The sequence below is a fragment of the Lepidochelys olivacea genome (assembly GCF_965140295.1).
Source record: "Lepidochelys olivacea isolate rLepOli2 genome assembly, chromosome: 1".
Lineage (NCBI taxonomy): Eukaryota > Metazoa > Chordata > Testudines > Cheloniidae > Lepidochelys > Lepidochelys olivacea.
In genome coordinates, this window is record NC_140411.1 from 206,708,302 (window position 1) to 206,730,988 (window position 22,687).

At 45.5% G+C, this 22,687-nt stretch overlaps 1 protein-coding gene across 1 annotated transcript in view; it reads left to right on the top strand.

The window, feature by feature from the left end:
- Nucleotides 1-22,687, top strand: part of CHD1L (chromodomain helicase DNA binding protein 1 like) — a 37,706-nt gene that overhangs the window by 3,872 nt on the left and 11,147 nt on the right. The window contains exons 3-17 of the mRNA XM_084628908.1: nt 578-681; nt 1,174-1,288; nt 3,690-3,721; nt 5,928-6,009; nt 7,290-7,452; nt 7,786-7,941; nt 9,997-10,089; nt 10,612-10,708; nt 11,915-11,988; nt 14,247-14,357; nt 15,807-15,921; nt 16,410-16,563; nt 18,192-18,357; nt 19,631-19,773; nt 20,179-20,342. Of these exons, the coding sequence (XP_084485034.1) occupies nt 578-681; nt 1,174-1,288; nt 3,690-3,721; nt 5,928-6,009; nt 7,290-7,452; nt 7,786-7,941; nt 9,997-10,089; nt 10,612-10,708; nt 11,915-11,988; nt 14,247-14,357; nt 15,807-15,921; nt 16,410-16,563; nt 18,192-18,357; nt 19,631-19,773; nt 20,179-20,342 (1,769 nt within the window). The remainder of the gene's footprint in view (nt 1-577; nt 682-1,173; nt 1,289-3,689; nt 3,722-5,927; nt 6,010-7,289; nt 7,453-7,785; nt 7,942-9,996; nt 10,090-10,611; nt 10,709-11,914; nt 11,989-14,246; nt 14,358-15,806; nt 15,922-16,409; nt 16,564-18,191; nt 18,358-19,630; nt 19,774-20,178; nt 20,343-22,687) is intronic.

The window sequence follows — 22,687 nt, forward strand, 5'->3', positions numbered from 1 at the left end:
TTTAAGGCAAAATGCTCTTCTGTCAGGAGACATTGCATTGAATATTGAGGACAAAAGTAATGATGGCCATACATGAGACCCCCCCTGTTAAGCTGTAAAAACAACATACTATCAGTGTAAGGGTGATAGTTTTATGAAGTTCAGTTCTAGGGTCAGAGAGATAAGTGAAACTTGTAGATTTTTCATATTGATTTTTTGTGACAACATTTTTCAAAATAAGTCTTGCAAGTTTTGGAGAATGAGTCTGACATGCATGTTAATCTGACAATATTCCATGCATCTTAAATAACAAGTGAATTGTTTTAAACATTGACATAGAGTAGATATTCTTCTGTCCTTGTGGGAGGGGATTATTGGGTCTGAGTTGTGGCATTCAGACCTAAACTTTTCCATAGTTTGGAGTTCTTTTGATTTTGGATTTTTATTTATTTATTTATTTTTTGTCCTGTTTTGTTGTAGAGAACCTGCAGGGGCCAGCTGGGAGGCTGTGGGTGTGTTTAGATACAGGGCGATGGTTTGAGTCCATTTCTAGTCATTGGAAAATAATCTCCTCTTTGTCTGTCTATGTGTGTTCTAGACTATTGCTCTGCTTGTTTATTTGACTGGAAAGTTAAACAAAAGGCCATTTCTCATTCTTTGTCCTCTATCCGTGTTGAGCAACTGGAAGGAGGAGCTGGAGAGGTAAGCCTCAGCAATTATATTATCATCTTATATCTTAGCACTAGGTTTGATCTCGGGGTACAGGTTGGAGGCTGAATCAAGGCTGAGGCTCAGGTTTGGCAAAACCAAAATCTTGCTGCCTTTATATAAGACTTTTCAGCTCAAAATGGTGGAAATCCCATGAGACTGGTAGCTATCACAAGATTTCCCATTTTGAGCATCAGGAGTCATGAGAGAGTAGCCATTCTCATAAGATTTTTGGAATTCTCCAATCAGAACCACAAAATATGATCCAGCCTGGCTCCAAACGCATCTGGGTAGCTTTCGAGTCAGAGACTTGAATCCAAACCCTGTCCTCCAAAACCTCAAGGCATTTGGATCTGAGTTTGCCGTTTGGGCCCGTCTCTGGTTTATACACTCTTTGATAGTCTGGGTTCAAAGTAGACTTCGTCCTTTATTTACATGAAAGTCTCAGCCTAGCTCTCTACTTTGTTTTTTTTATAATGAAAACAGATTTGCTCCAGGTCTTTCCTATGTGGCATATGCAGGAGACAAGGAGGAAAGGGCCAAGCTGCAGTGGGACCTGAAAGCGCATTCTCATTTCCACGTGCTGCTCACTACATATGAGGTACCTGCCAGCAGGCAGGAGCATTACTTGCTTGCAGGACACAGGTTCATTTTGAGCTGGAGCCTCAGAACAATCACATTTAGTGGAAGCTTCTGCTTGTATTTACCTTCCCCTTCGTCCCATTCAGTGGCTGCTGTAGGATCCTATTCCATATTCCTTACTGAGATAGAACCCTGTTCTCAGTCCTTTCTCCAGTGAAACTCCCATTGAAGGTAATAGGCGTCTGAGCTAAATAAGGAGTGCTGAACAGAGTCCATGATTAGGACCCAGTTTTGCTCTTACTGGTGCCAATGGGAGCAGGATTGGAGCCAGCCAGAACTAGATTGGTCTTAGTCGCTGCTTTGGCCTCTCCTGCAGTTATTAAAACAGTGTTCTGTTGCTTAATTATTCCTGAGGGGAAAATAAAAATCTTCTCCATTATAAATCGCTCCTCACGGCAATGATTTAGCACCATTCGTTCAATCCATTTTAAAAAAATAAACAAACACATCTGCATCAATCTAGTAGTGGTGAAAGGTCCCCATTAGCTTCCACCATCTGATTTCTCTGACCTTCCTTCATTGCTTCTGCCCCTTTGCTTCCCCTGTTTTGTGGTCTCTCACTTTCTCTTCCCCCTTAGATTGTATCTATTTGTCCCATGCTGTCCCCTCTGACCCTGCCCACCTTTCCACTCTCGCTCCTCGATCCTGTCTGTGCTATGAGAATACTTATCCCAAGGGCACTAAAGGGAGGGGGACTTTCACACTGGAGCAAGCTTTAGAAAGTCCTACCTATCCATGCATAAATTCACTTGACTAGTATTTCTCTTTGCTTGCTGTTGCCAGTGGTGAGGTCTGTGCTTTTAATAAGGGCTTTCTTCTTGACACAGCCCAGCTTCTCCTCCTTTTTGAAGGTGGACAGTGTGTGTGCTTGTGACATTAGCAAGTAATTATGATGCCACAAATTCATCATTATCACTTATTTTAATGCAGGGTCAATGAGGAGGGAAAATGAAACATGGAGGGGAGGTAGATAACGTCACTAGTTCTCAAATGTGGGAAGAAACATTATGTGAGAAAACATGACAGAAGTGAAAAGACTTTGCTGAGAGAGCTGAACATTTTCCCCAGCTTGAGTCTCTCTCTTAATATTTCTTGGTTGAGCTTTTCTGCTTGTGTTTTGTATTGTATTTCCGATGAGACCTAAAACTAAGGTCCTGGCAACTTGTGGTCATTATAGATCCCAGGGCTCTTTCCATAAGAGCAATTTGGGTGTCTAGGCCAAATTGCAACTCCATTAATTACGTTCCATCCTCTAAATCAGAGGTGGGCAAACTATGGTCCGTGGGTCACATCCGGCCCGTGGGACCGTCCTGCCTGGCCCTTGAGCTCCTGGCCGGGGAGGCTACCCCCGTCCCCTTCCCGGCTGTTCCTCCTCCCCTGCAGCTGCACCACCACGCAGGCAGTGGGGCTGCGAGCTCCTGCCGCTCTGAGCAACGACTGGGGGAGGTTGGGTAGGAGGTCCTGGGGGGCAGGCCCAGCTCTAGGTTTTTTGCCACCCAAAGCAAAAAATTTGCCACCCCAAGCTCCGAGAGCACAACTGCCGAAGCCAAAAAAAAAAAAAACAAAAAACAGGATAGCTGGAATGCCGCCCCTGGAATTGTGCCTCCCCAAGCATGTGCTTGCTTTGCTGGTGGCTAGCCGGGGGGACAGGGAGCAGGGGGTGGGGTGGTCAGGAATAGGGGGGGTTGGATAGGGGGTGAGGTGTCGGGGGGCCTGTCTGGGGGCAGGGGTGTGGATAGGGGGCAGGGCAGTCCAGGGACAGGGAGCAGGGCGGGTTGGATAGGTGTGGGAAATGTGGGGGGCCTGTCAGGGGGCGGGGGTGTGGATAGGGGTTGGGGCAGTCAGGGGATGGGGTGGGTTGGATGGTGGTGGGGTCCAGGGGGTCGGTTAGGGGCGGGGGGTGCCAGGAGAGGGCGGTCAGGGGACAAGGAGCCGGGGGAGGGGGGGTTGGATGGGTTGGAGGTTCTGAGGAGGGCAGTCAGGGGGCGGGAAATGGGGGGAGGTGGGATGGGGGGGGGCTAGGCTGTTTGGGGAGGCACAGCCTTCCCTACCCGGCCCTCCATACAGTTTCACACCCCGATATGGCCCTCGGGCCAAAAAGTTTGCCCACCCCTGCTCTAAATTCTTCCTGCAGTTTCAATTCTCTTTCACTTTCTCTCCTATTGTTGTATGCTGTTAAGTAGCTGCCATATTCCACTCAAGAAGCAGCTGCAGTTCAAGGGTTGGTGAAGTGATCCTTGTCTGTGAACTGTTTATATATCAGTTTGTTATATTAGTAAATAACTTTAGGATATCTTATGTTGAGAGGTGCTATGTAACTGTAAGGCATTGTGTGTAACACTGATTTTGTTTGATTACAGATATGCCTGAAAGATGGAGCATTTCTAAAATTGTGAGTTTATTTTTATTTTCCTAGAATTTATGCAGTGGGTCTGTCAACAGTCTGTCTAGGCACATTGATGTGAGGTCCCAGTTCTGTTGTTTCACATGAGTCATTGCACTCTTCTTTGATTATTAGAATTTTTCTTCGAGCAACATTTAATGAAGGATCTTTTCACCTTCAGCCACATTGTACATGAGCAATCCTCCCCCCCAGCCGCTAAAGGAACAATTTTCAAGCAGATGAAAAAGTAAATGTTGTGCACTGGTCACACGTAACGGGCATAAAAGGAGTGAGTGGATTTTTGCTCCTAGGGAGCAAGCAATAGCACCAATAGAAGATAGTACATAGAGTAATATTCTGGTAAAAGTGGCTGCATTGGTTTAGAGCAGTGGTCCTCAACTTATTTATCAATGTGGGCCGCAGGTTGAGACCCACGGTGCCCCCACAACCCTTCCACAGACCCCTATGCCTAGCATCCCCCGCCCAGAGACCCCTCCACACAGTGGAGCCAGGAGGGGAGCCCCAGGTGCCGGGGCAGGCAGCAGGGACCCCAAACCCTGCTGTGTGGAGCCAGGCAGCAGCCCTGACTCCAGACCCTGCCGTGCAGGCCAGACAACCTTTAGCACACAGCTGGGCCGCATGTGGGTTGAGAACCACTGGTTTAGATTACAGGTACAAACTCTGACGAAAGTGAACTGCGTAATCGTATGGTTAGGATCATAACCTAAACTGTATCACATCACATTGCCAGTCCAGCAGATCCTGCTCTTTGAGTAGTTATTTCACTTTCTGGTGAGATCTGTATTTTATTAGTATAACCAATCAGCGGCAGGTATTTCTGTCATGATCACAGAAGATTTTACATAATGCTGCACTTGTACTTGGGAAGGGATTTGGATATCTTATAACAACAATGCTGATGCCTTATAATACAAACACTTAGTTATGAATTCTGGAGGCAATCCCATCTGATGAATGCTTCAGGGACTCAGTCGGAGTTAAAAAAAAACAAAACAAAACTGCCCCACCCCATCCCTTCAGCCTCAGTTCATAACTAGTCAGGTGTATGATGGGGCTTCTCTGAAGCACCAAGTATTAGCCACTTCTAGAGACAAGATACTGGGCTTGATGAACACATCGTAGAATCCATGTCTTGAGCTGATAATTAACACACCATGAAACATTTTGTGTGTATTGTAAAAAAAAAAATAAATAAACCCACGGAGAATGCAGTTCAGTCCTCTTCGTTCCAAATGACTTTCTGCTTAATTCCGTACCGTTCTGTGTAATTTACACCATCAGCGCAGTATGTAAAGAATGTCGGGGGGGTTAAGTGATTTGCCTGTTATCACATAAACATCAGCCTCAGGACCAGTCTCTTGGTTCTCAGGCCAGTGCTTAACCCACGAGACCTCATTTCCCCTTCAAGAACTGTCACTCAAATTCTTTGAGCCTGGATTGTTCCATCTGAAAAATATGGCTAATAATAATAATACTTCACATGTTTTCATCTGTAGATCTTGGAGCACATTACAGAGGTGGGTAGGGATGCAGTCCAGCCTGCCTTAAGAGTGTGCTTTACAAGCTTAGCAAAATTCAAATGATATACTGTATATCCTCAGTGCATGATTTTCAAAGGCTCACTTGGCCAAGTGGAAAGCCGCCTTCCTTCATAACAAGGCTGTGACGTACTTCTCAGTCAGGTCTGTTAACCTGCGAAAAGGCCGGCTTCTACCCCAGCTGTTCAAAAATAGTTCTCAGGAATATTTGTTTATAATGGAAAAAAGGTGTAATTTTTTTTTTTTTTACTCCGTGAAAAGCAGTTGAACTGTTCCCCCATGTCCCCACCCTCATTTTATCCCCAAAAGTTCATCTTTAGGCAGACACACAGCCCCGGGAAGTTTCAGGCTTGAAAGGTGACTGTTGCAGAGAGTAATGAGAGGGGAGAATGGAAAGGGTTTTACAACTTGAAATATAGATTGCTATGAGGTATCCATTACACCAAGAAATACACATGAGTGGCAAACGTTAGGTGAAGATCTGATTTCCGCCCTCTGCCCCCTACGATATTCAGAGGATTTTAGATCCTGGGTCTTGGTTGAGGGCCATCTCCAGTATAGATGTAGAGAGACCAGCTAATACTGACCTCTTCATATTGTCAAGAATTATTTGAATTTTAACTGAAAACAGTACTTTTTATTAATTTATTTTACAGGTTTAACTGGGCTGCTCTGGTTGTGGATGAAGCCCACAGGTTGAAAAACCAGAACTCACTGTTGCACAAAACCCTTTCAGAGGTAAAAAAGAGCCCAACAACTTTTTAGCTATTAAAGGACTTTTCTCCCCTTTAAAGGGTATGGGTTCATTATTTATGTCATCACTAGCCCTCATCATGTTTGTTCATCTGTGGGCCTGATCCAGTTCCTCTCAAAGTCAGTAGATAGGCTCCCATTGTCTTCAGTGGCAGATGGATTGAGCCCTATGCTGCCAATGGATTAGAACAGGGAACTTGTCTCACATTCTGACTCACGTTTGGGCTTCAGAAGTTTGAGGAATGTGAGAAAAGGATTAATATAAAGAAGCCGTAAATGGCGTGGAACTAAATCACAGCCAGGTGACAATCTGCATCAGGAGTCTGTATTTCTGATATGAATTATTAAAAACAACAAAGTGAGGTAACCGTGAATTTGGAAGTCTTGTCCGGTGGTGAGTGCAGGGGACCATGAGTCATGATTCCTCAGGTCTATTTCTATGGTCTTGCTATGTGACCTTGGTTAAGTCACTTCTCTTCATTGAAGTCAGTGGAGTTGTTCTCCATTTACCCAGGTGTGCCAGAACCAAATCTGCCCCAGTAGGAGCACATCCAATATGCCCAGGGCAATATTTTCTATTATTTCTGATCAGTTTTGTTTCTAGTTCCAGAATGGTCATTGTTAATGCTAAAAGATAACCCCAATCCCACCTTCATTCTGCTCACCTAGGTCCAATTTTTGAACTTGGTGGGAATTTTATGAAGTATTAAACTTGCCATAGTGATAGCCGTGTTCCTCAGTCTAAGTACAGGGAATGCTGCAAATAGCACAGTGCAGATAAATATCAACATTATGAGAGCTGCTCTGAAAACAGGAAAGCAGAGTGTGGATTTTGTGTAATTTCATTTTGGTGTTTTGATTTTTGTAGAAATGTTCCAACCAGCTCTAGTTATTTAACACAGTGCACATGGTTTGTGCATATCGTGCGACAGAGATCAAGAGTATAATGGCACCATATTTGGCCTTCATTCTTCCCTTGCTCATACATGTTTTGTGCTCTGGTGTCACTCCATTAACTTCTGAGGAGTTGCACCTGATTTACACCAGAGTGTTTGAGAGGAGAATCAGGCCCTGTAAGTTTGTTTATTACTCCAGATCTTGAGTTTGCTGGCTTTCACTGAAGTTGCAGAGTTCTGCAGGTACCTCTCTACTAACTGTCAGATTTTGGTTGTGTGGGAGAGTAGTGAAGGGGGTTTGTGTGGTAAGTGACTTTTCATTCCACTTGCATGTTGCAGTTCATTTTACTTTGTCTTTGCTTATTTCAGTTTTCAGTGGGCTTCAGTCTCCTGCTCACCGGCACTCCTGTTCAGAACAGTCTCCGTGAGCTGTACTCCCTGCTCAGTTTTATTGAGCCTGACATCTTCCCTAAAGAGCAAGTGGAAGAGTTTGTTCAGTGTTACTGTGGGATTGAAAAGGAGAGCAAGCCAGGCAAGTAATGAGTCATAAAACGTACTTGAGGGTCAGTGCTGTAAGCTGGTTAGAGCAGGGGATTGGGTGTTGGGACTTTGGGGTTTGCTTTCTCTGAAACTGATTAGCTATGAAACAATGCGGCCTACATCAGCATGTAGGTGCTTTCATATGTGTTTAGGTACCTACCTTTAGGCAGCCACGTTTGCTTCAGTTTCTCCTTCTATAAAATAGGGAAAATACTTACATCGCACAAGCTGGGGTGAGGTTTCATTAATGTTTGTATAAAAAATAAAGTGCTAGAGACATTCCTTTACACTTAATTCATTTATTGCAACATTTTTTTCCAAATAGCCAAAGAATTGCACAGTCTTCTGCAGCCCTTCTTGCTTAGGAGGGTGAAGGCTGAGGTCGCGGCAGAGCTGCCTAAGAAGGTGGAAGTGGTTCTGTATCATGGGATGTCAGCCCTGCAGCGAAAATACTACAAGGCTATTTTGATGAAAGATCTAGGTAATTAGAGCATTTGGGGGGTTGGACCTAATCAGTTTATTTAAAAGCAAATTAGTTCCCTTTTGTAAATCCATGCGCTCTTGTAGTGAAATAGGAGATGCATTAGCATGCTCTGAATGATTGTGCTGAGTTCAGTTTTCTGAATGATCATTTGATAAGCAAGTAATATTAAAATTGGGGATTAGTCTGAGCCTCAAAATTTAAAGCCTGCTGCAAACTTTCCTAAGGTTCATGGCTGTTTTGATTCTGGGCTTTTGGTTTGGTCCACTGGTATTTGGATCTGCACTTTCCCAAAGTGTGGAAGCAGTCAATCTCAGGATTCCGGTTTGGGCCGACCTCTAATTAAAATACAATTAAAGATCTTCAGAAATATCTTTAGTATCACCAGTTAAACCATCCTTCAGTCACATGTGTTAACACCCACCCAAACACCCTTGTAGATTCTTCACCTTCATAACAAACTCCCTTGTACTTCTAATATATAACCAATCAAAATGAGCACACCATTTCTGTTAAATTACACTCAGATGTTCATTCCTTATTCTGATCTTATACACTTTCCTGTGTGAATGCTACATTATGCTGTGAGGGACGAAGGCGCAGGAGGTCTGGCCTAGCGGTTACAGCTGGGCTGAGGTCTGCCCACCAGGGACGGTAGTCAACACGCAGGAGGTGGAGGGATCTCAAGAGCCAGATTCAATAAGCAAGAGTCGGGGTCAAAATCAGGCTGGAGTCAGAGGCCAGAGGTAGTACCGGGTTAGAATGGAGAGTCAGGAATCCAGGTCAGAGTCAGGCTGGAGTCAGAGATTGGAGACCGGGAGATCAAGCAAAGTCTGGCATTGCAGCAGGGTGAAGTCCATGTGGTTGTCCAGACAACTTCCCGGGGGAACCCCTGGGGTTAAATAGGGTGCTGGGCCAGTCAGGGGGCTGCAGGGTACCATCACTCTGGGTCTCTTTGGCAGCACTTCCTGCGGTGCCTACTCTCCATAGTGCTTCCGGGCTGTACCTCTGCATGGCCTCCCAGTGGCACTGTGGGAATATCAGGTGTCCCAGGCTCTGCAGACCCAGCTTCTAGTCCCTGGGTCCTTATATCTACAAACTACCAGCATGCACATGTCTGCAGAGGCTATCTATTACGTAGCACTGGAGAAGCCCTTGCTTGTCCTAATGACCTTGCAGAGACACTCCACTCATCTGGTGCTACTGCTCGGCGCACCAGAGAGCTGAGGCCACAGTGCCAGGGGAGCCTTTCAAGTGCTGATGGGGAGTGCAGAGGGAATGTGCTTGCCCCAGGCCACCCCTGCAACACACACGCACAATCTTCTTCCCCTTCCACTCTTAGCCTCCTCCATACATCCCCTTGTAACCTCCGCACAGCCTCCCCAAAGCCCTGCTGAGCATCACTTCTCCCTACAGGCCCACTCATTCTTCTGGCCCTCATCCTCATAGTCTCCCTATGGTTCTGCTTTCAAGAGCTGAGACAGCAGCACCAAGCTTCTTATGGAAAGCTTAACATGCCATACCCTCTTAGAGCCTCGCCTCTTTCCCCTCCTCTGACCAGCCTGTCTCTCTGGTCCCTTGCAGACTCTGAGCAGAGCTGGGAAGTAAGGTTGGCAGCGCCAGAGAACACAGGTGGTGGCTGTGCAGATCTTGACGCTGTTGCCAGCTTTTCCTTCCAGTACCCACATGCGTTATACCAAGTAACTTGATTTGTTAATTTGGAAAATGTTAAATCCTTGAGCTGTGTGAAGTGGCAAGGACTGTGGTTCTCTAACTGGGGTCTCAGGGAAAAATTTCCAACAAGATATCACTTTTCAGTGTTTCCTCTGCCAAAGTGGGTAAATATTTGACCAAGAAAATATGAGCAAAAACTCAGTTGGTGCATGAAGAGGGAGTGTGTTAAATTTGGAACCTAAATTTGAACAGTAAAGTGTACCATTGAGACTTTTCCCTGTAGAGCTATGCTCGGTGTCCAGATAATTCCAGTCACTACATTTACAGTGTATCCCCAGAGCTCTTGTTGAATGGGTTTGCCATTTCATTTTTGTGTTTCAGATGCATTTGAAAACGAAGCAGGGAGGAAGGTTAAACTTCAGAATGTCTTAATTCAGCTTCGAAAGTGTGTAGCCCACCCATACCTATTCAGTGGTGAGAAAGAACTGTTCTCTGTTTGAAAGTAACCAAAAATTATCATAGGATATGAGCCAATTTTCTTCAAACATGGCTTGTTTTGTAGATTTCATTGACACTTAAAAATTGAGTCAAGCCTGAAGATTGTATGTAAGGTTGTATGATAAATTACAATCCATATTAATTGACTAATAGTGTTATATAAAGGGGACTCTGTTTCAAGGATAAGCCTATGTCAAGGCTGAGCTTTCAGCCTTAACTCTGCAGTTGTTTTCTTTTGAGTGCTTGATTTCTCAGCCTTAGCAATGCATTCACACTAGTTTGTTGACATGGAATCATTACTATAGTGTTCCTACTAGATAGCAAAGCACTGTCAGTTTTGAAGCCGGAATCCAGGTTATTACCTAGTTCTGTTTAGCCACAGATGTGCAAATTGTGAATTACCATACACGACACTGGGGTAACTTGGGGTGACCCTGGAGGCCCTCGCTATCGTTGGTCTACTACTGGCACTGCTTCTGAGACTTTCTTCCCTTCCAGGTGTTGAACCAGAGCCCTTCGAAATTGGAGACCACCTCATCGAAGCCAGTGGGAAACTGTGCTTGTTGGACAAACTCCTTTCTTTCTTGTATGCTGGGTATGTGGTTTTACTGTGCTTTACTTGTGGGAGTCTAGATAAGCCTTGCTGGGAAGAGCAAACTAATTTATCCATGACTGTTACTCACATACACCAAGAAATGAACACTGTAGTGTTCCAGTTAATTGATGCTGAATTACTGACCTCTCTACAGAAGTAATTACAATGTTGCAGCTACATTAAGGATGACCAAGGAACCTTAAAAGGTTTGAAGCTTCCTTTTAAAGAGCCCAGAATACTGGCTGCTTCTCTGTATTTATTCAGACCTCTTCTGTCTTCCAAGTTTGGGCTGGAAATCCTGGAAGAACAAGTTATCTTACATGATGTCTGATGCTTCTGTTTTGGCCACAGATTCCAAGAGAACAGACTTTCATGCTGTGCTTCGGTTCCTCTGGGCCGAGGAAACACAAATATGCAATCAAAATGAAAAATAGTCATGGGTGGGGGGGATCCCCAAACCTAAGAATTGGGACAAATCAAAGCCTGGAAAACACACATGCCAAAGATGTGGGATTTAAGATCCTGACCCAGATTCTGGAACTTAACTTTGGTGGCTTCAGAATCTGGAATTGAAGTTTTAGATACTTGCATCATCTCCCAGGAGAGAGCTAACCAAACCAGGACACACTTCAAATCGCCTTTTGGTGCAGGATGTGAGACAGTTCCTCCTCCATGATGCAGAGTGATACCAAACAAGAGAATCTTAACTAGTATGCAGTTCCCCTCTGACAGCTTCCTTAGGAAGTCCTTAAACAGACATTTTAAAGCAAAAATGAAACTTTTAAAGTGGCTGGGATGATTTTGCTTCTCTGCTGTACAGCAGTGCTGGGGAGCGAGACTGTGTGTGTGTGTGCGTGCGTGGATGCGTGCGTGTCTCTCCGTCCCTGGGTCCTGTGCCACAAAAACTCTCAGGACCCATGGGCCTGCTGCACCTAAAAAATGATGCTAGACAGTATCAACTGGCTTGAATAGAGTGCTGTCACAGTATAAGGCACACGGTACAGGTCTGGAAGTCAGGAGACCTGAGCTCCAGCTCTGCCACTAACTCATTCTGTGATCTTGGCAAGTCATTTTACATTTGAGGAAACTGAAATCACACAATGCTTGGATTAAAAATACTCCTCTATATTAAACTAAGCGAACCTTGTCTATCCCTCTGCTACAAAAGGTACATTGAAGTTACGGGATTTCACTTTATTTCTGCAGTGGTCATCGGGTCTTGCTGTTTTCTCAGATGACTCGGATGCTGGATGTTCTGCAAGACTACATGGACTATAGAGGTGAAATACTTGTATTCTTGGAGCAGCTGTCTTGGCATATTTGTCTTTTGTCAGCTACAGTGATGCTGTACCCGACTGATCCTTGCATGACAGAGGAGGGACCATAATACTGGGGACTTATTTCTAGTAGGCAGAAGGAGTTTTCTTGCTGTGTCTGACTGCTTGTGTGACGTTGGGCAAGTCTCTTTAGTTCTCTCTGCCTCAGTATGATAGGCGCCGACTCTGTGGGTGCTCCAGGGCTGGAGCACCCATGGGGAAAAAGCAGCCAAGCTCCCCGCCCCAGCTCGCCTCTACCTCTGTCTCCTCCCCTGAGCGTGCTGCATCCTTGTTTCTCCTTCCAGCGCTTGCCACTGCAAAACAAGCACTGGCGGGGGTGGGGGGGAACACGGCACATTCAGGGGAGGAGGCGGGGCCGGGGCAGGGATTTGGGGAAGGAGTCCAATAGGTGCAGGGAGGGGGCAGAGTTGGGGCAGGGACTTTGGGGAAGGGGTTGGAATGGGGCAGGGGCGGGATGGGGCGGAGGGTTGAGTACCCACCGGCACCAGGAGAAGTTGGCACCTATGCTATTGCCATCTGTGAAAATAGGATAATAAAGATGTTATGAGGTTCAATGAGGTCAGAGAGCTTTGAAATCCTTGAATGAAAGACAAGCGAAGGCCAAACCCTCTCCCTCACTCCCCCATCCTCTTTGCTATATGATTAGGGTAAGATTCTGCTTTCTGATACCTTAAACTGAATGAATGCAGGTTTAGTGTTCATAGGATATATTCAGTCCTTGTGTCAGTGAGTGCAACACTGTTAATTTCAGTGGAGTTACAGCTAATTACCCAAAGGCCTGAACTTGGTTTATAGCACCCTGACATTTCATGGTGATACAATGCTATTTGCTTTACACTGTGCCGTGATGCAAAAGTCATCCTGTAATGGTGCTGGCTCCAAAGAGCCCTGTGCTTCAGGACTCTCGCATATGTTCTGATCTTAGCTGCAGAGCTATAAATCCAAACTCCAGTGAAATCAGTAGATGTATTCCTGATTTACACCACTGTGAATTCAATAAAAAGCAGGTCATGTAGCCTATACCAGGAAATGAACTTATTGCTGAAAACCGTTGTTAGCAATATGTCCCCTTGAATATCGTGTAAGTGCAAGGGTAAGCAGGATCCCATCATTTCTGGCAATGTTACCAGATGTGTTCTTGAGACATGAGATATTTTCTTTCATTTCAATCCATGAGGCTTTGTGCCAGGGGTCGGCAGCTTTTCAGAAGCGGTGTGCCGACTCTTCGTTTATTCACTCTAATGTAAGGTTTTCCATGCCAGTAATACATTTTAACATTTTTAGAAGGTCTCTTTCTATAAGTCTATAACTAAACTATTGTTGTCTGTAAAGTAAATGAGGTTTTTAAAATGTTTAAGAAGCTTCATTTAAAATGAAATTAAAATGCAGAGCCCCTGGACCTGTGGCCAGGACCCAGGCAGTGCGATTGCCACTGAAAGTCCGCTTACGTGCCGCCTTTGGCACGCCTGCCATAGGTTGCCTACCCCTGCTTTATGCCAACTCTTTCTCATGAGAGAGGCTTTTATTTAGCGTTTCTTGCCATAGACAACTAATAACGTAGTCTAAAGCTGAACATGAGGCCAAATCCTGTAGTCCTGACTCAGAAAAGCTGGCATCGAAGTTAGTGAGAAAGGACTGTATGCTTTGGCCGATAATGCGGGGCCAGTTGCCAAAGTGGCCTGATCTAAAACAGGCCATTGTACCAGCGCTCTTCTGCTTTGGCTCGGAATTTTTCTACTCTGCTTCCAAGCAGCAAACTAAAACACAAGAGTTTCTGCTGCACATTCAGTTCTGGTGGCCCCTGCACTCAGTGAGTATGGAGTAACTCCATTGCAGTCAGTCTAATTAATTGGATTTACATCAACAGGGACAGAATCTGGCCCTTCATTTCTGTAGTGCTGGTGGAGCATGAGGGAGCAACAAAGCTACTAACCCCCCTGCCCCCCGAGAGTAGACTAGCAAGGAGCGAAAATAGGAGAAGGTAGATGAAGGAAAGAAAGCCAGAGGAAATCTGGGGAGAATGGGGAGAGCATGGAGAATCTGAGGTGTGGGGTGTTGGTGGAGGAAGACTAATAACAGGGAAAGCAGCTTGTAGAGCAGGGAGCAGACCAGGAGGGCTGGGAAAGGAGAAACCAGCCTGGAGGGGGATAGGGTCAGAATAGTGGTTTCTTGACCAGATGCTGTTCTGTCCCTTTGGAAAGGTTACAGCTATGAGCGGCTGGATGGGTCTGTCCGAGGGGAAGAGAGGCACCTTGCCATTAAGAATTTTGGTCAGCAGCCCATCTTTATTTTCCTGCTGAGCACCAGGGCAGGTAAGGCAACTGTGGGAGAGACAAAACTGGAACTATAATCAACCCCTTCCACAATCTCCTGGCCTTTTGCTGTCTTCAGGGATTGACCGGACTTCGGGAAGGTCTGAATTCTTTAGAGAACCCCAAGTTTAATATTCAAATAGGATTTCATAAGGCTTTTAAATAGCATCAGTTAAAAACCATTTAGTCTGTGATAGAATCTGTGTGGAGATTTTTTTTAATTGTAGTTTCAGATGATGTGTTTGAATGTGTCTTCTATGCTCAGGCTGAGACCCAAGTTCAGGATCCTGAGGCCAACATGCAGTTTACAGCGCAGCCCATTGCACGACTTGCTCAGCCCTGGCAGCCCTCCTTGCGGCAGCTTCCCGCCGCCCCCTTGGCCCGGGGAGTCCCCCCTGCAGCAGCTCCCCGCTGCCCCCTCCCTCCCCAGGCCCAGGGAGCCCCTTCCGCGGCAGCTCCCCACCCCAGCTCACCTCTGCTCCGCCTCCTCCCTGAGCATGCCGCCGCTTCTCCCGCCTCCCAGGCTTGTGGTGCCAATCAGCTGTTTGGCACGCAAGCCTGGGAGGGAGAGAAGCAGAGCGGGGCGGTGCTCAGGGGAGGAGGAGGAGCAGAGGTGAGCTGGGGCGGGGAGCGGTTCCCCTGTGCGCCGCCCCCACCCCGTTACTTGCTGCAGGCGGCCCTTCCTGCACCCCCCTGTCCCAGCTTACCTCCACTCCACCGCCTCCCCCAACCACTTGGCGCCCGAGACGACTGCCTAGTTCGCCTAGTGGTTGCACTGACCCTGCTAGGAAGGAAGGTGCGTCTCCTGGATAGAGGCAAATGCTCCTCAGCATGTACCTCCTCTTTAGTGGCAGTATATATCTCAAACCTATATTCCAGTTTAACTTGTCTTTTCAGCCCATGAGAGCTAGCACTTCAGAAAGCAGTGACGGGCAAATCTCCAACGTTTTAGTTTGGCTAAGAACCCAGACTGTCCACCATCCTCAGGCTTGTATTATTGTACTTGACGTTTCCAGTTTCTGTGACAGAGTCGCTGGTCTCCGCCAGGACTTAGGGAGATCCTTTGTGTTGACACTAGGCAGCCCAGCTGTGTTGGTTGGTCTGCCAGCTAGAGAGCACCATCTGTGTCCAGCAGCCTCAACAAATAATCCCCTTTAGATTGATTACACCTGATTGCTTTTTAGTGCATTAGATAACACGTCTGTTATGAGGCCTGGTGGAAAGCTGGAAGCATAGAAGTGCAAGAAAATGAAATTCAGAAGGTTAACCAAACTTTTCTGAGCCTCATAAATGATTCAGTGTTGGTTTGAGGGATGGAGCAAGGTTGGGTTTATTTTTATTTTATCTGAACTGATCCACCCTTTTGTAGTCTAAACACCGTTTCTCCCTTTATTTCATGTTGCTAATGTGTGTTACTGACCATCCCCTTTGTTTAAAACTTTTTTTTAGGTGGAGTCGGCATGAATCTAACAGCAGCAGATACAGTTATTTTTGTTGATAGCGATTTTAACCCACAAAATGACTTGCAAGCCACAGCGAGAGCTCACAGGATTGGCCAGAACAAGTGAGAAATAGGAACAGAACTGTTTCTTGTGGTGCATTTTGCATCTGATTGCTCACCCTCTCACTAAATGCCACACTAATGCTTCCCTCCCACCCGCAAGTTCTGACAGCAGAGGAGACCTAAGCAGAGCGGTTTGGATAATTGGGGGCGGGGGGAGAGAAAGAGGAGCCATGGGTCCTCAGCATAGTTCCACCTCTTCCCTTCTTTGATCCCATGCAGTCCTGGCCTCCCCAAGTCTCCAGAATCTGGAACTCTGCAGTTATGGAGGGGGGATAGAATGGGAGGTTGGCTGCTCTCTGCAGTGTCCCCTCCTCCTTTTGACCATGGTGGTCAGGTCAGCATCTCCTTCTGCAGCTCTACACGTGCTTTTTCTTAGCTAACTGGGCACCTCGCTGGGTCAGGGCTGACTGCCAGGTTTGGTCCCAGATTCAAGGAAACTGTTCTAATGCAATATAAATGATTAAACTGACTCTCTTCAATTTTGCAAGGCCTGTAAAAATTATCCGCTTGATTGGACGGGACACTGTAGAAGAAATAATCTACCGCCGAGCTGCATCGAAGCTCCAATTTACAAACACGGTTATCGAAGGGGGGCAGTTTGCTCTCGGAGTACCCAAGTGCCAGGAAGCAGCAGACATGCAGGTAAGATGATCGCTGAGCATGACTTCGACAGCATCATCCCTGAGAAAAGTAAGAGGGCCCCATTCTGGGTGTGTGTTCAAGATGGGCCTGATCCAAACACCATTGTCTTTGGGGAGGATTGGAGAAGAACATGGCATCTGAATGCATCTCTTTTATGGAGCAAGCCAAAATCCCAGATCCAAACACCACTGAAATTTGGGGACAATCAGATGCTAATTTTTAGGCTCAACCACTGTCTAACTAGGGCATGTTTTCCAGAGGGGTTTTCTTTCCTTGTTTTTGACTATAATAGATATTTATATGAAAATTGCATCGTTGCTTCTAGGAGTTCATTTGTTTTGCCTCCTTCTCCCACACAAACAGAACTATACCTTCAGCACTATGGTAGCTTTTTGTTACTAACCCGCAACTTGTCCTAGGCTTGCAAAACTTTCAGACAAAATTTACACTGAGCTCTAGGCGAATTGGAATCCTGGGGTGGGAGGATTTGTGATTAGGAACTGAAAGCTGAGTTTTGCTTTGAGATTTTGGGACTTAAGAGCCCTAGGGCCCTACCAAATTCATGGCCATGAAAAATGCATCACAGACCGTGAAATCTGGTCTTTTGTGTGCTTTTACCCTATACTATCCAGGTTTCATGAGGGAGACCAGCATTTCTCAAATTGGGGGTCCTGATCCAAAAGGGAGTTGCAGGGGGGTTGCAAAGTTATTTTAGGGGGGATCGCAGTATTGCCACCCTTACTTTGGCGCTGCCTTCAGAGCTGGGCGGCCAGAGAGCTGCCGGGCGGCCAGAGAGCTGCCCAGCAGCAGCGCAGAAGTAAGGGTAGCCATACCGCAAACCCTCCTACAATATCCTTGTGACCACGCCCCCCCCCCAAACTCCTTTTTGAGTCAGGACCCTTACAGTTACAACACAGTGAAATTTCAGATTGAAATAGCTGAAATCATGAAATTTACAATTTTTAAAATCCTATGACCATGAAATTGGACCCTGAATTTGTTAGAGTATAAGGCCAGAAGGAACAACCAGATCATCTTGTCAAACTCCATACTAAGTGAAATGTAGGGGGACGTGAACTCCATGTAAAGTGAAACAGTGAAAAGCTATGGCACAGCCCCTCTCCTTCCCTCTTTCCCGCAAATTTGTCTGAGCAATGATGGCTTCCAGTTTGAGAAATTGGACTGAGCCCGTGCGTGGTGATATGCCATGCTGGCACTTTTCACCCCACTAATTTCTGCAGACATTTAAGCATTCTTGTAAAAAGAAACAAAAGTTTCTGGCCTTTCTGATTGTGAAGGAAACCTCTTGAATGTGACCCAATGCAGAGCTGTCTGCCTGAGTCTGCATGTAATCTGAGTAGCTGTCTATGCAGCTACTAGTGACCCATGTCTGTCAAGATGGATATTGCTGAGCATGATTTGTTACTTGGATCTAGTTAGGTGGTGCATAACTGGTGAGGGCAGAGTGAAAATAACAGCTGACAAAGCATGAGTGTTTTGTGGGGTGACATTAAGTGTCTGATTTCCATCTCCACAAACTACTTTCTTTTCAACCTAGAGGCACAGTGGGCTAGGAGTAGCATGAAATATGATGGTGACGTTAAACTTCATCCTTTTGTTCGTTAAAGCTGAGTGAAATCCTGAAGTTTGGTTTGGATAAGCTGCTCTCATCAGAGGGGAGCATCATCCAGGATGTGGAGCTGGAAAATATCCTTGGAGAGACAAAAGAAGGAATGTGGGTAAATGATGATGTGCTACCAAGTGAAGAAGAAAGCGGAGAGCAAGATACAGAAAGTAAGTTCGAGGATCCTAAATGCACACAAAACACACTCAAGTCTGGATGCTATTAGAGGAAATTTCAAGGGGTTATACTGTGTTTTTCAAGTAACTTTGGAAGGAAGAAAGATGGGTTTGTGGTTAGAGTAGGGGACTTGAAATCAGGAGACATGAGTTTTATTCCTGGCTCTGCCACAGACTTGATTTGTAACTGTTGAACACTCCCTTCCTACTTTTGTGCCTCAATTTCCCCATCTGTAAAATGGGGATAATAATAACTGATTTGCCTTTCAGGGCGTTGCGAGGCTAAATTCCTTAATGTCTGTGAAATGCTTTGATATGCTTGGATGTAAGACTCTAGGGAAGGTTCAAGTATTGTATTATAATTGACTTTATTCACAGAGAAAGATCCATCTTAAGATGGAGTTACAAATCAGTAACTTAAGGGTAAAAAACATCATAGGGATGTTGTAATTTTCCCCAAAACAAGTGTTACGAACCCTGGAATTTCACTTTAAAAAATCCAAGCATTAGGGAAAGAAATGCAGAGTTAGGGCACCCAAGTAACCCTTAACTCTGTCCTGTGGTGACAGCATGCAATAACCATATGATTAGGATTAAGGCACGTTACTGTGTGCAGTCCCAGACTGGATTAAACTGATTTTTAAAGATCCTTTTTTCACATATTTTCCACTTGTAGTGTCACTCTATGCACTGTATTCCGATCCATAATCTCTGCTTTAAGTGCAAAATGGAACTCATCCTTAACTATGGAATTGTGACTGGGGCTTCCATAATATTACAGAAATGGGATCCTATAAAATGGGCCTTCAGTCCCATCCAGTGGCTACTGGTAATAAGTTACCATTTGCCAACAGTTACCATGCAGTGGTATTTCCTATTGTAGACTCAGAGAAGAACTGTGGTTTCTCAGATCCCAATGTGTGGTAGCTGTTGAAGAAATTTCTGATCTTCAAGGAGCCAGGATTCCATCTGTATTGGATAGTGCCAAACAAATTCCACTTCAAACTCACCATGCGTGTAATCCTCGCTGAGGATTAATGCCTTGACAGAAATTTGGTTTAGTTGTCTCAATGAGATGCTTATGTTTTTCCTCACAAAACTATCCCAACAGTTATCCCTGTTAGAACGGGCAATGGTGTCACAAAGAGGGTGTGAGTTCAAATTACTTACTTACTGTAACTTTAATTATTACTTGTTACTTATTGTAATTTTAGCAGATACCACTGGCCCATTGGAAGACCTTTATACATTTTAATTTTTTTTTAAGATCATATGTACGTATATGAAGGCAAAGATTATTCGAAAGACCTGAGCAGAGAAGACAGAAGAGCATTTGACCAGCTTTTGGATCTTCAGAAAGTCCTTGAAGAGACCAATCAAGAAGGAAGAGCCCTCCGAAATAAAGCAAATGTAAAGTGAAAGAAATGACTCATATGATGCAGTCAGTGAGTCATTGAACATGAGGCAGATTTTAATCTCCATCTTGTGGAGGAAATATTTAAAGACTCAATTACAAATATCTTGAAATTAATTAAATTAGTAGAATCTGAGGACTGGATGAATCAGGGGGATTGGGAACGGATCAGAGATGAGCATTAAGAGGTTCAAATGCAGGTCATTGCAGTACAGGTCACTGTCGTTAGCTGATGGTTTGGTGACCTCCTTGAAATGAGTTGAGGAGTGTGATTCAATTCAGACAAAGCTCTGGAGGAATAGACTGTAGGGAACAGATACGGGACATTGGATAAGATGGGATCTGATAGGAATTTGAGATGAGAAATGTCTGTTTACCTGCAAGTCCCCTTCCTTTTCCAGGTACTTGTCACTGGTCTTCAGGAGGTGCCTACAAGGAGGAAGCATGCACTGAGCCCAGAAGAGCTGGAGGCCAGAAGGAGGAAACGACAGGAGGCAGCAGCAAAGAGAGCACGGCTCATGGAAGAAAAGAAACAGAAGAAAGCAGAAGCTGAACACAAGAAAAAGTAGGATTGTGCTTTATCTGCTACTAAGCAGTGTGGTGTCTATTACAGTTAGCAGAGAAACTGGCTATGTCAGACTGATAAAAACAAGTCAGGAAGCTGCAAATTCTGATTACTCTTGCAATAACGGGGCATTTGGGACATGGGAAGGGGTGAGGAGGAGACGTTGGCTGCAGGTCATGTCTAAAAGGAATCACAGCTGGACATTGGTTTTTCAAGTGTGTGCTGAAATTGCAGGATGTAGAGGTGTTGATGTAGAAATGGCTTTTGACACAGCGGTAGCATCAATTTTTGCTAACTTTCATAGAGGTGGGCCTGAATACTACACAAGGTGGAAACATGTTTGCTAAGGATTTGTACAAAAGAATAGCACAAGCATATGGGGACAAAATCAGAAAGACTAAGGTACAAAATGAGTTACACTTAGCAAGGGACATAAGAGGTAATAACAAGAGGTTCTATAACTACATTGGGAGCAAGAGAAAGATGAAGGAAAGTGTAGGTCCTCTACTTGATGGGGAAGGAGAGCTAATAACTGATGACATCAAGAAGGTTGAGTTGTTTAATGCCTGTTTTGCTTCAGTCTTCACTCAAAAGGTAAATTATGCCCAGATACTTAACACAATTAATATTAACAACAGGGGAGAAGGATTGCAAGCCAAAATAGGGGACAAATAGGCTAAAGAATATTTAAATAAGTTAGATGTAATCAAGTTGGTAGTGCCTGATGAAATTCATCTTAGGGTGTTTGAGGAACTAGCTGAAGCAATATTGGGATGATTAGCAACTATCTTTGAGAAGTCATGGATGGCAGGTGGGGTCCCAGAGGACTGGGGAAGAGCAAACATAGTACCTTTGTTTATTGGGAAACAAAGTGGTCTTGGGGAATTACAGACCACTCAGCCTAACTTCAGTACCTGGAAGGATATCTAAATGAATTATTAAACAAATCAATTGTAAACTCTTAGAGGATAATAGGGTTATAAGGAATAACCAGCATGGATTTGTCCAAAACAAATCATTCCAAACCAATCTTATTTCCTTCTTTGAGAGGGATACTGGCCTAATGGATGGGGGAAATCTGTAGATGCGATTTGTCTAGATTATGATAAGGTGTTTGATACAGTCCCACACAACATTCTCATAAGCAAACTAGGGAAATTTTGTCTAGATCAGGGGTCTCTAATTCAATTTACCTTAGGGCCAGTGCCAGTCCTCAAATCCTCCTAGCGGGCCAATAATGTCACTCATACCGCCCAGAACCCACCCCCCCAAAACCCCTCCCCCACCTGCCTAAGACTCTGGGAGGGAGTTTGGGTGGGGAAGGAAGTCTGGGGTAGGGGATTGGGGTGCAGGCTCTGGGAGGGAGTTTGGGGCTGGAGGTGGTATGTGGGGAGAGGGTGGGGATGCAGGCTCTGGGAGGGGGTCAGGGGAGCAGCACTTACCTGGGGCTCCAAGGCGGGCCGGGCCAAGCCGGGGGGCCTCCGTGTGCTGATGCCCCCAGGCACCGCCCCCGCAGCTTCCCATTGGCCGCAGAGGCACTCGGGGCGGGGGCAGCATGCGGAGGCACAGCCCCGCCCCTCTTGGGGCCGCAAGGAGGAGCCGGCAGACACGTGGAGCGAGCAGGCAGGCGCTGCTCAGCTCCACTGCGCTGCCGGGGCCCCAGGCCATTGTAAATCGCTTGCTGGGGGGAGCGTCCGGTGGCGCCAGGTGGGGCCAAGGGAGAGACCCGGCTCCAAAACTGCTGAAGCCCCATGGGCCACAATGGGGAGGTTCGCAGGCCGCAGATGGCCCATGGGCTGGGAGTTTGAGACCCCTGGTGTAGATGAAATTACTAAAAGGTGCGTTCAGGACTGATTGAAAGACCGTACTCAAACAATAGGTATCTATGGCTTGCTGTCAAACTTGGAGGGTGTATTTAGTGGGGTCCCACATGAGTCTATTCTGAGTCCCGAACATTAATGACTTGGATAATGGAGTGGAGAGTAGGCTTATAAAATTTGAAGATGACCCCAAGCTGGGAGGGTTTGCAAGCATTTTGGAGGACAGGATTAGAATTCGAAATGACCTTGACAAATTGAAGAACTGGTTTGAAATCAACAGGATAAAATTCAGTAAAGACAAATGTAAAGTACTACACTTAGGAAGAAGAAAAATCAAATGCACAACTACAAAATGGGAAATAACTGGCTAGGTGGTGGTACTGCTGAAAAGCATCTGGAGGATCTAGTGGATCACAAATTGAATACGAGTCAATTCATATGCAGTTGCAAAAAAGGCTAATATTGTGGGGTGTATTAACAGGAGTATTGTATATCAGACACGGAAGGTAATTGTCCGACTCTACT